The sequence below is a fragment of the Bison bison genome, unplaced genomic scaffold, assembly GCF_000754665.1.
Source record: "Bison bison bison isolate TAMUID 2011002044 unplaced genomic scaffold, Bison_UMD1.0 scf7180017856337, whole genome shotgun sequence".
NCBI classification, from domain to species: Eukaryota; Metazoa; Chordata; class Mammalia; order Artiodactyla; family Bovidae; genus Bison; species Bison bison.
In genome coordinates this window covers 58,113-70,907 of record NW_011486910.1, presented here as the reverse complement: position 1 = coordinate 70,907, position 12,795 = coordinate 58,113, and the positions used below count along the sequence as shown (strand labels likewise).

General features: G+C 40.3%; 1 protein-coding gene across 3 annotated transcripts in view; it reads right to left on the bottom strand.

The window, feature by feature from the left end:
• Positions 1-12,795, bottom strand: part of FGGY (FGGY carbohydrate kinase domain containing) — a 504,873-nt gene that overhangs the window by 459,751 nt on the left and 32,327 nt on the right. For all 3 annotated transcript variants that reach the window (XM_010859213.1, XM_010859222.1, XM_010859202.1), the window contains exons 3-4: positions 6,317-6,428; positions 89-240 (exon numbers count right to left, since the gene is read on the bottom strand). In XM_010859213.1, the coding sequence (XP_010857515.1) occupies positions 89-240; positions 6,317-6,428 (264 nt within the window). The remainder of the gene's footprint in view (positions 1-88; positions 241-6,316; positions 6,429-12,795) is intronic.

Below are 12,795 nucleotides of genomic sequence, written 5' to 3'. Positions count from 1 at the left end.
ACTCGAGCAGGGTGCCTGGTACAGACAGATTCCCTGGAAGGAATCCTCTGCTATTATGAGCAATCTCTCCCCAAGCCTGTGCACTCACCTCTTTTAGCCACAGAAGCTTCGGGGCCTGCATCTCCACAGACATTACACCCCCAACGTACTGCAGGACACTGTGCTTGGTCTCGTTGATCCGGTGGACCTGACTGACCGCCCGGTGATCCAGCCACATGATGATGTTTCGACGGGAATCCCCTAGCAAAAACAAGGAAAGTGAGGACACAGGTACATCCTTGTCATTCTAATTCAAGGGGGTGTTTGTGGATTCCCAAGGGCAGAAATCTTCACAATCGCTTCTATAGTTTCACACATCAACAGGGAACACCACCAGCACCGACTAGTACATCCCACCCGAACCTCGGATCTCCCTTCAAGAGATGTACTCTTTGAATATAGTTTCAAGGTTAAATGTCTACACAAAATCCTAGTCAAGATTCACTGATTAATTATACAGTATTGCCATTCATTCTCTCAACTTTTCCCCTCTCCTATCCCTTATATCTAAGAAAAACTTTTCTGGACATATACTCAAGCAAAGAACCAATGAAATAAGCCTAAATGATACTTCAGTTTTTTAAGGTATGCCTCCTGGAAATCAGGACATATAATTTCAGGTATAATTATCATATGCATCTACATAATGGCTATTATCTGCTTATAGTCTCACTGCCTCTAGTCACTTTAATTAAAATTAGTTAATTTAAGTGCTTTTTCCTCACTTGGTTGGTTTTGTGGAGTGGAAAACACTGGAATATTTTTTTTCCATTTGGGGAACCAAGCAGACCTAACGAGGAACGCTCTTTCAGTACAGAGATACTGAAAAAGTTGGGGAATTTTTCTCAGCCTGAGTGTTCTTCTCTATAAAATGGGGATAACCAGGCCTAGATGGATTAACTGAGATTTTTTTCACTCATTGAACAAAAGATAATGTGCATAAAGATATGGCACATACTTGTCTCATAGCAGACCCTCGAGAGGAATGTTTCATAGGAAGCAGAATGTGAAACCAGCTGGAAAAGGAGCATGGCCAGTGCCCCTCGCCTCCTGCTTCTGACACCCTGCAGCCCATAGAGGAACTAGTTGCTCCGCTGGCCCTCCCCCAGCCTTGTTAATTCATACTGCAGTGACGGGCAAGTCACTACTCTTCACAGCCCTCTGCTTCCTCCAATGGCAAAATGCAGAGAACAGCAAATGAATATGCCTGGCAGATTATAAACAGGAGAGAGAAAAAGGACTCCAGAGGAACTGAGTTCATGCGTTATTTTATTTATTGGCAAAATAACTGCAGCTATTATATAATTTTTGTTAATAACAAATGTTTATAAAGCTCTGTGTGTGTGTGTGCAGCCCTGTGCTAAACATTTTATATACATTATCTTATTTAATCTTAAAAACAACTCTGAGATCTAGGTCATTTTCAATGACAAACTGCCTTCAGGCTTGAAGACCTGCCTGCTCTCTCATAGCTGGGAAAAGCACAAATGTGTTTTGAAAGTAGATCTGTGCAGAGAATGGATAAATAAATTAGTAAAACAAGTTTAAACTTGAGCTACACCAGTTGGGGTATTTTTAAACACAATATATATTGTTTGTTGTTGTGCGTATACACACATGTGATAAAAGCACAGAAGAAAAGTGTTTGTGAACACCAACTACAGCAGAACCATCACCTGCTGACAGAGGAGAGGAGGAGGGCGTGGACTAAAGTGGTTTTTTCTTAAAAAAAAAAAAAGAATTGTGGCAAATGTGATAAAACTTCATCTGTTTATCTTTATACATACATAGGAGGCTGTTATCTTATTTTCCTTACTCTTCCATATATTTGAAAAAGAATTTTTAAAACATAACAAAAAAAGTCAACCTGAGAAAATACTAAATTAGGTCATCTTTGAAATAAGCCAGGGCCTCAATCACTGATTTGCCTGACCAGAGAGATTTCAGGTCCCCAAAAGCTCCTCAAACAACATTAACACATTGAAAATAAAAGAAAGTACATGAAACCGTCCATAAGCACATCTAAGATTTTATATAAAGGGCTGAGTGGATTCTACTATATAACAAAACCACTTACAGCTCTGGTTCTCAACCCTAGTTGCACACTATAATCTCCCGGGATAGCTTTAAAAAACACTAATGTCCAAGTCCTATTCAAGAACCATCACAGAATGAGAAGGTGGGTGTGTGAACACACATCATGCATACACACACACACACACACACACACACACACATACGTGTGTGGGTGTTAGAAAGGACGGTTTACCGATACCGTGGACGGTATCTTCAATATTGTGTAGAATGTATTTGCAGCTGCTTCAAGACAAAAACACCTGTTGCTAAACTATTAACTGTAAAGACCAACTGATCAGCTACCACTACTCTACATGAAGAGGCTCTCAGAATGACATAATGAAGACTGTGCAGAATCAACTACTTTACTCTATTTATTATGATTATTAACTAATAATGTTCATTATAGACAACAACATGGAAGGTGATCCTTCCAGTGCTCTCAGAATGACATAATGAAGACTGTGCAGAATCAACTACTTTATTTATTATGATTATTAACTAATAATGTTCATTATAGACAACAACATGGAAGGTGATCCTTCCAGTGCTCTCAGAATGACATAATGAAGACTGTGCAGAATCAACTACTTTATTTATTATGATTATTAACTAATAATGTTCATTATAGACAACAACATGGAAGGTGATCCTTCCAGTGCTTGTAGAAAAATACAAACAAATGACTCCACTGAAAGTTCACTTCATCTTTTATTAACCATTTGCTACATGCCAGACACAGTGCTGGGTGCTAAGATACCAAGAAGAATGTGCCATAGACCCTGCCCTTGTGGAGCAGGTGGGTAAGTGGACAAAACTGTATGTAGTAATGACTGCCAGGACAGAAGACCTGGACATGGTACACATAAGAGGAGGGGCACAGAGAAGCCCCCAGTTAGCGAAACCTGAGGCTGCACAGGGGGCTTCCGCTAGGCGGGAAAGCTTTTGGTTAATTCTGAAAGTGACTGGTCACTGGGTAGGCAGGTGAAGAAAGAGTGAGGGAAAAGGGATCACACAACAGAAACAGCATGTGAGACCAACAGAGCACAGACCCAAGACAGCATCATATTTAATACAATTGGAAGCAATCTAATAGAGAAGAATTAGGGTTACATAGTCAGTTTACCCTTGGGCAGATTATTCATCCCTGTACTCATTCAATTAATACTGTGAATGCCTCACAGGAGGTGTTCCAGGGATACTTGAAGGAAATGACTAGATCAGAAAACCATCTAAACATGAGGTTTCTGTTGCAGAGTTGGCCTAGGTAGTAACTTCCTCCCTGACCCTAAATTATCAGCCTCAATTGCTCTCCCTCCCAAGAGCTCCTGTGGCTGGAATGACTGACCCAGAGTTATGGTCTGAGCCAGGCAGGCTGTAGAGGTAGGAAGCACAGAGCAATGTCACCATGGCCCAACCCAGAGCTAATCTGACCTTCAAAGGAAGAGAAACCAAACAATGAGACGACTTTATCACACAGGTCAGTGTCCTTAAACTATTGTACTTAGCTTACTTGAGAATTTTTCTCTTTTTTTTGGTTACCATCTAAAGATGGTAAATTTTGCCAGTCTTGGGGGTTTTGTTTTAATGTCTGTGTGTGCTCAGTCATGTCCGACGCTTGGTGGCCCCAAGGACTGTAGCTCGCCAGGTTCCTCTGTCCGTGGAATTTTCCAGGCAAGAATACTGGATTGGGTCGCCATTTCCTATGTCAGGGGATTTTCCCAACCCAGGACTGAACCTGCATTTCTTGTGTCTCCTGCATTGGCAGGTGGATTCTTTACCATTCGCACCACCTCAGAAACCCTTGGTTTTAACAGTGATAGCTAATTTTTTGATCCCACTCCACAATTACTCCAATTGACCAATCAAGAATGGGTCATTGCCAGGTAAGGAGAAGTCATTAAAGACCCTTTAATTCATCCTTAAAATCTGAATTTCACTTTCCAACACAGGCTAATCCACTGCATATAAAATCTAACCTTAATAGAACCTGCTGAAAGGCAAGAAACTGGTAAGGGGAACCTGCAGCTGGGTGCATTTGATGAATGGGTACATTTTAACCTTTTAGGTGGAATACAATTTTTTTCAACACTTATAATTATGGCTGCAACCTGGCTACTCTTTTCTTTAATAGGTTGCAACCTAATTACCCAATATTTTCAACACATAATTAGGGTAGCTTCCTACATACCCTTTTAATTGTTAATAGGAAGCAATTCTACCTACACTGAGAAGAAAAGATGGTATCTGAGGGTGCTTGTATAAGCAGATTTAACAAAGAACTCTTCTTCCTCCATTTCAAATGTTCTTGTTCCTAATATTTTAGCTGTTCATTCATCTGTACCCAGTGATTCTCCAAATACTAGAATTATTGAGAAGACTATAAAAACACGGATAGCCTAAGTTCACCCAAGCCAACTGAATAAAAACAACCCTGGGTAAGGCTCATGAACTGATAATCTTAAAAAGATCTCTAGTTGATTCTAACATGCAACCAGATTTAAAACCCTGTATTTTAGCAGATTAGAGGCATAGAGTCCTTGGAACTTAGGGCTCTTAGCATCTAAAGCCCCATACAAAATGAGAATTCCTCATACAACATCCCTGACAGAACATCACCTGACCGCTCCTTAAAGCCATCCTAAAAGCAGCCCTGGCAGCCTCCCCACGCGGCCTGCTCCGTGGCTGGAGAGGGCTTGCTGCTGCTGAGCTGAGTGCGCAGGTTCGGTCCCATTCTTTGGGTCTCTGCTCTCTGAAGTGGTCCAGACCGGGACCACTCCTGGGCCAGAACCATGCCAACCGAGCCAGTGGTTGGCCACTTGTATTCATCTTTGAAGCCTTAACACTTAATAAGACAGGGATTGGCACACACGCTGTGCTAGTAAATGTGACATAATTAGAAAAAATGTGTGTGTGTAAAAGATGGTCACCATTACTACTTGTGCTAATCATTCGTCCATTTGCATACTTCTTCAGGGCATGTCATTTATAGATATCACTGTTCCATGCATCAGGTCCATAGGAATGAGTGGAACACATTCTCCTAAGTTAAAGAATTCATAATCGGATGGAAGAAAGTTTTCTAAACAATCAGGTATCAGTCTCTCACTTAATTCTCACAGCAAAGTGCTGTTTCATTATTCCAAGTCTTTCAGAGATGAAACCAAGTCATGCAGAGGTTAAGTGATACACTCAAGGTATCACAGCTCAGTAGTAGCAGGGTTAAGATCTGAAACTGTCTGACTCCAATTTCAGAGTGTCTCAGAGTGCCCCAGTGTCTACAGCCACCATTTAAGAAAGGTGCTACTACAGCAGTGTCCACTACTAAGGATTTCTTAACACAGCCCAAAGCATGCTGTGGTGCCTATGCTGGTAACAGCCAACTGAAAATGCAGAGAGCCACACTCCTTGAGATGCAGCATGCAATTTCCAATGCACCATAGTCTCCACCACTCCCAAATGTATGCCACCCGTTGAAAGGATAAATATCAGTTGAAATTTATCCCTGCACATGTGCTGTTATTTTTCTCAAATTTGGCCCACTTTACTCACTTCCATTACCTACCTGACTTTTGGGGTTGCAACTTCCGTGCTAGCACTATTGGCTAAAGTATCCCAAAAGGGCACATACTCATCCATGAAAATTTTCTGATGGCAGGTGCAGGTGGCATTTAAACATTTGAAACAGCTCATTATAGTACTCATGAGTGTCTGTTAGAACAACATCATTCAATGGGAACATCTTTGGTCTGACTATTGAAAACAGAGAACATTTGTTTCCAGCTTCTGTGTGATATATGGTTCTACCTATCTTATTCAATTTCCTTTAAATTAACTTGACTCATCCACTCAAATGAACGTGGTGGTGAAATTCATATGCACAAGCAACTGCAGACTGCTTCCTTGGAAAGGCCCAGACCACTTACCTGTTTCAAGGCTACTCACTCTGAGCTAACATCAAACTTTCTGCTGCTGCTCTTGTGCCCTAGGGAGCAGAGTCTCTTCCTAATCCACCTAACCCTAATGTCACCCCTCTCCTACTAACTGCTGTCCAAGCTCTTAACCTCTGGGGACATGATCTCTGGTCTCCATGCTCCACTCGTGAATCTCACTCATGGCGATAACAGACACCTGGGGTCACGCTCCCCCTGGGCCCCAGCCAGTCTCCCACTACCACAAAAAGAGACAGAAACGGTCCTACCTTCATGATTGACTGGCAAAGGACGAAACTGCTTATCCAAAACAACCAGAGAACATGTGGCATCAAACCCAAGCCCTCGAATTTGGTGTAAATTGACCCCTTGTACAACTTTCTGTTTTAAAAACAAATAAACGAAAACATGAATTAGAAAACAGGCTTCTAAAAGACTTACAACAGTTATGACTAGAAGGAAATGAATAAAGTACTTACAACAAAACACAGATAAAAACTCAATATCACTAAAATATCAGAATATTCTATACATTAATTTTGAAAAAGACAACCAATCTAATTGGAAATTAAGCAAAGGACATGAGAAGTCACTTCATAAAAGAAACAAAGAGTATATAAAGAGTATATAAAACAATCCCTAACTCCACTAAAATTAAATAAATGCAAATAAAAATACTCCACTCTTCATCTTGTTTATTGGCAAAAATCTAATTAAAAATATATAGTATTAATAGTGGCAAGATAGGGAGAAGTGGGCCTTCTTTACATTCTAACAATGTGATAATTTAGTACAGATTCTGAAGAATATAGTATAGTGTTTATTAAAATTAAAAACATATATAACTTTTGACCCAGAAATCCACTTCTAGGAAACTATCTTAATGAATTATTAGCATAAGTAAGTAAAATATTATATAAACCAAGGTTAACTGTTTATGAATATAAAAATCAGTAAAAACTACTTTATTAAATAAACCTATAAAATAGAATTTTCTACACCATTAAAAAAAAGTAGAGAAGCATATTCTGGGTTTGGTAGTATGAAGAAGTTGGCAAATCTGCTTAGCAAAATAAAAGCATAAAACGGGACAAAATCATCAAAAACAACTATTTGAGTGGAATAAAACTTAACCAAAGTCACATAAGAAACTGAGAAGTAATCTTTCTTGAAAAATAAAACTGTACCTAAAACATTTCCACAAAACATATACAAAAAAACCCCACACTTTTAGACTTTATCTTATACCATACATAAACATTAACTCTAAAATGTATCATATCCCCAAATGTTAAGAATTAAGACTATAACACTTGCAGAGAAAACCTTTATGACATGGGCTAGACAAAGATTTATTAAAAAGCAAGACTCATAAAAGAAAAAAATAATAAATTTGACTTCATTAAAATTTTTAAATTTTGCTCTTTAAAAGAAACAACAAGATAGTGAAAAGATAAACTAAATACTAGAAGAAAATATTTGCAATTCATACATCTGATAATAGACATATGTGAAATATATAAAGAACACTTATAACTCAATAACAAGAAGATAAACAATGCAGCTATTTCATGAAGTGCAATAAAATTTATCACACAATCCAGCAGTTTCACTCCTTGGTATCCAAGCAGGAAAAATAAAAACTTATGTCAACATAAAGACTTGTATGTGAATATTCACAGCAGCAATATTCAAAATACCCTAAAACTGGGAACAAATCAAATATTCATCATGGTTTAACCAAATGGTGAAACCAAGTGTGGTATATCCATACAATGATATGTGTAACCACATGAATTAACCTTAAGAACATTATTCTAAGTGAAAAAAGTCAGACACAAAAGAAGATATGTTGCATGATTCCATTTATGTAAACTTTCTAGAAAAGAATAACTATAAAGACAGAAAAAATTATCTATCTAGGGCTGAGGACTGACTACAAACAGGCATAAGGGAACTTTGAGGGTTTAACAGAAACATTGTGGGCTTCCCTGATAGCTCAGTTGGTAAAGAATCTGCCTGCAATGCAGGAGACCCTGGTTCAATTCCTGGGTTGGGAAGATCTGCTGGAGAAGGAATAGGCCACCCACACCAGTATTCTTGGGCTTCCCTTGTGGCTCAGCTGGTAAAGAATGTGCCTTCAATGTGGGAGACCTGGGTTTGATCTCTGGGTTGGGAAGAACCCCTGGAGAAGGTTCAGCTACCCACTCCAGTATTCTGGCCTGGAGAATTCCATGGACTGTACAGTCCATGGGGTAGCAAAGAGATGGACACAACTGAGCGACTTTCACTTAGAAAGAAATGTTCTAAAGTTTAATTATGGTGATGATTATACAAAGGTATAAATTTAATAAAATCATTGAATTATACATTTAAATTGATGCTTTTATGGTATGCAAATTATACCTGAAGCTGTTAAATATTTTTGAAAAAACTGAGCTATAAAATGCAAAAAATGGAAATATACCCATGGTACATTAACAAGGTAAAAAAAAGAAAAAGCATATACAACTGTTACTAATGGGTGCCTCTGAGAGCAGAAACGACAGCTGGAGGAGATGGGAGATTTTTCACTTTGTCATGTAATTTTTTAAGTTGTAGAATAACACATTTATTAATTCTATTTTTTTATTTTTGTTTCCACAGTTTCCTTTTGTGAAAAAGCACAAGTGATTATATTCATTAACATTTTCTGGAAACTTAAAACAGATAATAATCTTTTAAACCCCACAAAAATCAATTCAAAAGTGTCCATCATCATTAAAAAAGTAAAAAAACAAAATTAAAAATAAATTTAAAGAGATAAACTGTACAATTCTTCTTTTCCCCTGTTATAGAATGCCAGACTTGTCATTTAGGACTCTATTTCTTACTTTGAATGTGTTCCTCAAATAAGAGCTACACACAACTATTACATATTTTCAACAAGGAAAAGAATTAATTTTTTTTCAAATACTAACAACAAATAATAAAATGTCATCACGTATTGAGCACTTACTGTGTGCCAGGTACTCTACAAGCATCACCTTACTGAATCCTTACAAAGCCTACTGAGGGAACATTTAGTATTTTCATTTCATAAAAAGAGTAAGTAGAAGACTAGGGAAAGAAGGGAAGAGCAAGCACATCCCAGAGACCGAGAACTTGAACTTAATCCTGTTTCAGAACCCATCAATGGCTATGTTCTTCCTACTCCACCACACTGCCTGCCTGCCCAAGAGACTTATCCTGCAGACAGGGCATGTGATCTCAGAAGAACACTGCCAGTGAACCCCCCTGTGACTCCAGGCAATGTCTTTGCTCCACAATACCAGGTAAACGCCCTGTAAATCTTTACTACATTGATCCATCTAGAGTTAGAACAGCCTATTCAGTTCAGTCACTCAGTCATGTCCGACTCTTTGCGACCCCATGAACCGCAGCATGCCAGGCCTCCCTGTCCATCACCAACTCCCAGAGTCCACCCAAACCCATGTCCACTGAGTCAGTGATGCCATCCAACCATCTCATCCTCTGTCGTCCCCTTCTCCCCCTGCCCCCAATCCCTCCCAGCATCAGGGTCTTTTCAAATGAGTCAGCTCTTCGCATCAGGTGGCCAAAGTGTTGGAGTTTCAGCTTCAACATCAGTCCTACCAATGAAGAGCATGCTGCTGCTGCTGCTAAGTCACTTCAGTCGTGTCCAACTCTGTGTGACCCCAGAGATGGCAGCCCACCAGGCTCCCCAGTCCCTGGGATTCTCCAGGCAAGAACACTGGAGTGGGTTGCCATTGCCTTCTCCACTGCATGAAAGTGAAAAGTGAAAGTGAAGTCTCTCAGTCGTGTCTGACTCCTAGCGACCCCATGGACTGCAGCCCACCAGGCTTCTCTGGCCATGGGATTTGCCAGGCAAGAGTACTGGAGTGGGTTGCCATTGAAGAGCATGAGGAACATATAAATTCATGACAAAGAGCCACAAAGACCTGGTTTCAAATCCTAGCTCTGTCACTCTGGCTACATGATTCAATGCAGGTTACACAATTTCAGTCCTTCCAGTCACCTTGTCTTGCTGGATCATGTCTCTGCAGCATTTATAAGCATGGCCAACTCTGTCTGGAATGTCCTTCCAAGTTGGCTTGGAAATCTCTAGGTAGTGGCTAATATCAATGGTGTTGGGTGCAGACTATCTGAGCTTGAAACCTGGCTCCACCACTGATTAGTCTTGTGACTTTAGGAAGCCAAAAAAACAGCTCCCTTGGTTATGCAAAGCTACTACTTAGACTATATCTCCTAATGATGTTAGGAGAACTCAGCAAAATAAGGTGTGATTAGCCCAACATCAGTGCACAAGAAGTAGCTGCCATTATGAGTAAATTAATTGCATCCAGTCTTTGAACTCATGGAGCCTCAATCTGTCAATGCATAAACCAGCCCTAACTTCTACCTGCCATGCAGCCCTATTGATCTCTGTGCCCAGAGAGCACATGCCTGACTTAGGCAAGCCCATCCCACACAGGCCTACAAAAGGTCTCTAGTCAAGAGAGGAAGTAGGAGAGAACAGGTAGAAAATGCAAAAAAACTCAATACAAAAAGGCAGCTCTGCGGGAGAAAGGAGTATACACTATGGTTATCAAAAGCACCAGCTTCTGGTCCCAACACCCAGTTCAGGTAATCTTGCACTAATATCATCACCTTTACGAGCCTCAGGCTCCTGACAGAGAGACAGGTAAGGATCAAAAGTGTCAATTAGTTTGAAAGTGCTTTGGAACCGATCAACCTTTGTAGGAAATGTGAAGGATGGAAAAATCCACTTGATGCTTCATTAATTGTGTTTATGGAATCTTATGTATGAAGTATAGCATGCTCTCTGTGTAATGTAATCACATATAAAAACCACAGGATGAACAATTGAAAGATTAAACTCGAATCCTCCTAAGAATTGTGGTGAAGGTGACCTTCCAATAGAAGCAAAAAAAATATTCTCTTCAATCTATTTTATGAATCCCCTCTGAAGACCTACAGAGTTCTATATTCTAATTATGGCTTTTCAGCAACAAAGGTTCAGCGTCTCCATCTCTAAAAGGGAAACCTATCACAAAGAACTGGAGAAAAAACTGTGACATGCATTTAAACCTGATTTGGTTAGGCAGCCACTGTCATTTGCCCAGCCTTATATGGAAATACCTTATGATCATGCTTATCATGATTGAGACCCCCTACCACAACTCCTCCACCCCACCCCCAGCTAAACCATCTCAGAGAGACGGCTGTCAGAGTCACACTACCCAGAAGGCCCCCGGGACTTTGACCTGCTGACCTGAGGATTCTTTTTTATACTCTCATTAATGGAAGAAGAAAGCAGGCTAGTAAACTCACCCCAGCAACTTGGCATCAAGGGAATTTCCTCAGCTAGAGAGAAAGCACATTGCTCTGCTAAAGAATTTCCAGAGAAGGAGATTTCTGCAACTTCATTCTGTAACCTGGTCCATGTCTCGCAACTGTCAACTCGTAGCTATGGGGCAGCAAACAAATATTTGGGGAAGGGATTGTGCATCGCTTTGTTCTGACTGTGGGAACCAGTTCAATACTGCATGTGTTTTAAATCAGTAGGCTCTGCCATATTGGGTGGGGAGACAGTGTTCCTCAGAAATCTTCCAAACTGAGAACTGGAGGGTCAGAGGCATACCTGGTTTTATCTTTAGCTCTATCTGAATCAACGGTCAAGGCCTGGGGCCTCACGGAATTCAGCTTCCAACAGAGTTCCATGTGGCTGGTACTGTATTATTTTAAATCTTGATTTGAATGCCTTTGTCAGCTTTGGGGGTGTGCATGAGGTTATGAAATCCCTAGTTCCCTTAGGCCCATCAGTCCCCATTGCCTGCACAATTCAATTACTCATTCATTCAATTAGTTAGCAAATATTCAATACCATCAAGCCCCTTCTAAGGTCATGCTATGCACTCTTCCAGGTATTTGGGAAGCAAGGGAAAGGAAAAAAAAATTTTTTAATTCCTTACCCTTTTGGAGGTTACACTGTAGGGACAGACAACAGCCATAAACTGAAAAAATTAAATAGTGTATATACAGCATACTAGAAAGTGATGTCACGGGAATCAGGAATGTCAGGGAAGGCAGACAGTTGCCAAAAAGGTGAGATTTGAGGAAACACTCGAAGGACCTGAGAAGCTGACCTTGTAGAAACAAGCTGACCTTGTTTCTATAGGCTGTAGAAACCTGTGCAAAAAAAAGTGTTTCCAATAAGTGAATTTTGACCTACACTTCATTTTAACTAAAGGTAAATGGTGACATGTGGCTCAGTTTAGTCGCTCAGTTGTGTCTGACTCTTTGTGACCCCATGGACTGCAGCACACCAGGATTCCCTGTCCATCACCAACTCCCGGAGTCTACCCAAACTCATGTCCATTGAGTTGGTGATGCCCTCCAACCATCTCATCCTCTGTCATCCCCTTCTCTGCCTGCCCTCAATTTTTCCCAGCATCAGGGTGTTTTCAAATGAGTCAGCTCTTCCCATCAGCTGGCCAAAGTACTGGAATTTCAGCCTCAGCATCAGTCCTTCCAATGAACACCCAGGATTGGTCTCCTTTAGAATGGACTGGTTGGATCTCCTTGCAGTCCAAGGGGCTCTCAAGAGTCTTCTCCAACACCACACTTCAAAAGCATCAATTCTTTGGCACTCAGCTTTCTTTACAGTCCAACACTCACATCCATACATGACTACTGGAAAAACCATAGCCTTGACTAGACGGACCTT